Source organism: Physeter macrocephalus, chromosome 14, assembly GCF_002837175.3.
Source record: "Physeter macrocephalus isolate SW-GA chromosome 14, ASM283717v5, whole genome shotgun sequence".
NCBI classification, from domain to species: Eukaryota; Metazoa; Chordata; class Mammalia; order Artiodactyla; family Physeteridae; genus Physeter; species Physeter macrocephalus.
Genome location: NC_041227.1, coordinates 127,920,388 through 127,924,433, shown reverse-complemented (window position 1 = coordinate 127,924,433; position 4,046 = coordinate 127,920,388). Strand labels below are relative to the sequence as shown.

Below are 4,046 nucleotides of genomic sequence, written 5' to 3'. Positions count from 1 at the left end.
GAAGAATTAAAGTAACTAACAAAACAGACAGAAATGATATTGGAAACGACCTATGTTAACCCAGGGATGCCAAAGATGGTTTCTTCACAGCTTCTGTTTTTAACAGCTGCCAGTTTATGCTTTGTACCCAGTGCAGACATAGAATCCTGGGTCCCCAAAGCACTCTGCAGAAAGGTCAGCCACTAAGCCCAGACCCCACTTTACAGGCAGTTGTGTAGTCGGGAAATCAGCACAGAAGGGATAAGCAATGCGCCTGGCAGTGCAGAATGAACCAGAGGCAAAGGTGGGCAAGCATCCTGAGGCATTTGTTGCTGGCTAAATCCCCTGTGACTCATCAGCGGGCTCTCCAAGCAGAAAGGAGCTATCTCCAGTCTTCACTCAGGCACCAGGAAAAGCGCCCTGCTCAGAGGAAATGTGTCCACCAAGTGAACTATTCCCGCTATGAGCTCAGCACATCGCCCCTTTTCCAGCCTCCGTCTTCCCAGAATGACCTCTTACCTGCCCTCCTGGCTTCATGCTTCATGTATTCAAGACCCAGCTCAAACATTCCTCATGTGAAGCCTCCTCTGAATCCCCCAGCAGAGAAAGGCATTCTTAAATCCTTTGTTCGAATCTCCATGCAATTCACACCCTGTAAGAGTTGGCATCCTTCCTGTCTCCCCTCCTAAGTTGTCACCTCCATATCTTGTTCATTCCTGTATCCCTGGTATCCAGAACAAAGAAGCACCCCAGTGATGTTTTCTGAACGACCGTAGATAAATCATTTAATTAGGCGATGAGCTATTGTTCTATATCTTAGGCCAAGCCAGTAGTGTTACAATTATTTTTTCGGCATGGAGGTAAAACAGAAGTCAGCTGCTTCAAACCAAAGCCCAGTTATCAGCCACTAGTTTTCCAATCCACTGAGCAGCAGCTGTGATGCTGTGCAAAGTGCAGAAGACTTGGGTGTCCTGTGTTCATATCCCAGCTCCACCAATGATGTACAAGGGAATGGGAACAAGTTCCTTAAACTCTCTAAGCCTCAGTTTCCTCATCTGTAAAATGGGGATAACTGTCCCCACCTCATAGGGTGGTTGGGAAGGTCAAGGGGACAGCGGATGTGAACGAGTGACATCCGTGTTTGGAATTCACTTCTGTGAATGAGCCTTCCTCCCTCACGCCGGCTCCTGTTTTTATGCTTAATCGGGGGATCACAGGCAAATTCTCTGGGGTGTGGAGAGATAAGCATCCCGCCGAGGGACCTGGGAGAGGACGCGCCGAGGCAAGAGGAGTTCAAGCGTGGAGTAACGAGAAACAAAAACGGAAGAAACAAAAATCAACTGCAGCGCACACATCCGAAAAACAAGAGCAAGCCGGATCTTTATTTTTAATAGTTAAGACTATAAGTTGGTTCATCGTGTAGGCAGCTTTCAATAAATTAGAAATAAGTACAATGGTAGATGAAAAAGGGAGAAAAGATACCATGTTTTAGAGTTCTGGTGACGAAGCCAGCACAGTGCTGGGCATTTTCACCTCCAGCGCATCACTTCGCCTTCATGACACCTGCACTGTAACAAACGAGAGTCAGAGCGGTTAAGTGCCTGGCGCGGGGTCACGTGGGCTCCATGGGTGAACCCTAGGTTTTTTTCACCTCTAAAGTCTGGTATTTTTCCACGATGGGATTTTCAGAATGGAAAGACTCCAAAGCAGTCGACAAGCCAACATAGATTTCCTCAAGGGGAAAAGGCCAGGAATGCCGGCGTCAGACTCCTCTGAGGTCAGACCTCCCCAAGCTCTGCCTTTTTACAGTTCGGACCAGTTAGCTTCTTAGGAATCGCTGTGTTGCAGCCACCGCCAGCTCCCATGTGTGCATCACCAAAGGTGACAAGATAAACTCTGATGCCTTAACTCAAACCCTCCCCCCCCGCAGTGGAAAAACAACTCAAAAAGCCTGCACGCTGATGAGAATGGGCTGGTAGGCTCACGTTGATGTGAAAGATAACACACTTTCCAACTGAAGAGCATCTGAGAGGGCAAACCAGAAACACGGAAAGCTGGTGAGAACTTAAGTAGCCTCTGATTGATGAATCAATTTTCCTTTTTTCCTTGCAGATGTCACAGTGGATCCTTTGCCTCCAGGACCCATGAAGGTGAGAATAAGATCTTTGGCTGGTTGGAACTAGCCTAAGCTGTCAGGCAGCCATGGATCTGGCATATGAACTACTCAATGGGACCCAACCTTGGCTTTCCTCTCCATTCGACCTCAATGGCTCCGTGGCTACAGCCAACATTTCAAACCAAACAGAGCCATACTATGACCTGACCAGCAATGCAGTCCTCACCTTCATCTATTTTGTGGTCTGCATTGTTGGGTTGTGTGGCAACACACTTGTCATTTATGTCATCCTCCGCTATGCCAAGATGAAGACCATCACCAACATTTACATCCTCAACCTGGCCATCGCAGATGAACTCTTCATGCTGGGTCTGCCCTTCCTGGCCATGCAGGTGGCTCTGGTCCACTGGCCCTTTGGCAAGGCCATCTGCCGCGTGGTCATGACTGTGGATGGCATTAATCAGTTCACCAGCATCTTCTGCCTGACAGTCATGAGCGTTGACCGGTACCTGGCTGTGGTCCACCCCATCAAGTCGGCCAAGTGGAGGAGACCCCGGACAGCCAAGATGATCAATGTGGCTGTGTGGGGGGTCTCTCTGCTGGTCATCTTGCCTATCATGATATATGCTGGCCTTCGGAGCAACCAATGGGGGAGGAGCAGCTGCACCATCAACTGGCCAGGCGAATCTGGGGCGTGGTACACAGGCTTCATCATCTACGCCTTCATCTTGGGGTTCCTGGTGCCTCTTACCATCATCTGTCTCTGCTACCTGTTCATTATCATCAAGGTGAAGTCCTCTGGGATCCGAGTGGGCTCCTCCAAGAGGAAAAAGTCTGAGAAGAAGGTCACCCGGATGGTGTCCATCGTGGTGGCTGTCTTCATTTTCTGCTGGCTCCCCTTCTACATCTTCAACGTCTCTTCGGTATCTGTGGCCATCAGTCCCACCCCAGCCCTTAAGGGCATGTTTGACTTTGTGGTGGTCCTCACCTATGCTAACAGCTGTGCCAACCCTATCCTGTATGCCTTCTTGTCTGACAACTTCAAGAAGAGCTTCCAGAACGTCCTCTGCTTGGTCAAGGTGAGCGGCACAGACGACGGGGAACGAAGTGACAGTAAGCAGGACAGATCCCGGCTGAATGAGACCACGGAGACCCAGAGGACCCTCCTCAATGGGGACCTCCAGACCAGTATCTGAACGGCCTGAAAAATCCATCCATCAAACGCCAAGCTCTGCCAACCGGCTGTGTGCTCCCCACCCCCGCCCCCCTTTCCCTCCCTCACCCATCACCTGGCTTCTAGAATATGGAAAGGCTCAACATGAGTCCACTTCAGAGAATGGCGTTTGAGTGAATGATAATGTATTAAGTTGATTACCTCCCCCTTAAAGTGAACATTTAAATGCAGGCAGACAATTCAGAGTCTTGGAGAGGTGATCTTTGGAGACACTGAAGTTCAACAAAAAGAGAAAACCCTATCTGTGTGTCTGTGTGTTTAAAACCCAATATGTAATCTTGTGGTCTTACATTTATACTTGCCTGTTCCTATCTAGTCCCTGTATAGTCATGACCTACGTTTCCTGAGTTCACGTACACAAGTAGAAAGTTCAAACGTGCATAGTATAGGTGGACGTTTATTTCAATATGGTACCCGCAGGAATGGACTTACCATGAAGCCAATAAAGTTTAAGCTTCAGGGATCTCTCTTGCTTTGGCAGTATGTTCACATGGCCATATGTTTTTGTAAAAAAAAAAAAAAAGTAAAAGTAAGATATATTCTTTTTCCTTAAAAAGGTCTTAAATTGTATAAGCTTCCAGCCTCACAAAACCTGCCTCTGCCCCTGGGTATTTGCTTCATTAACTTCAGGCAAGTTAGATCGAAGTAAAAAGGGAGAGGGAGAAGGTATTTGAGGAGCCAGAACATAAATTCATGTGTTCTGTCTTCTTAGATATA

General features: G+C 48.0%; 1 protein-coding gene across 1 annotated transcript; it reads left to right on the top strand.

Moving 5' to 3' along the window:
• The first annotated feature begins 2,148 nt into the window (after positions 1–2,148).
• Positions 2,149–3,818, top strand: SSTR2 (somatostatin receptor 2). Its single transcript, XM_028499081.1, has one exon. It carries the CDS (start codon positions 2,182–2,184, stop codon positions 3,289–3,291), a length of 1,110 nt encoding a protein of 369 aa, XP_028354882.1. The 5' UTR covers positions 2,149–2,181; the 3' UTR covers positions 3,292–3,818.
• Positions 3,819–4,046: the final 228 nt, after the last annotated feature.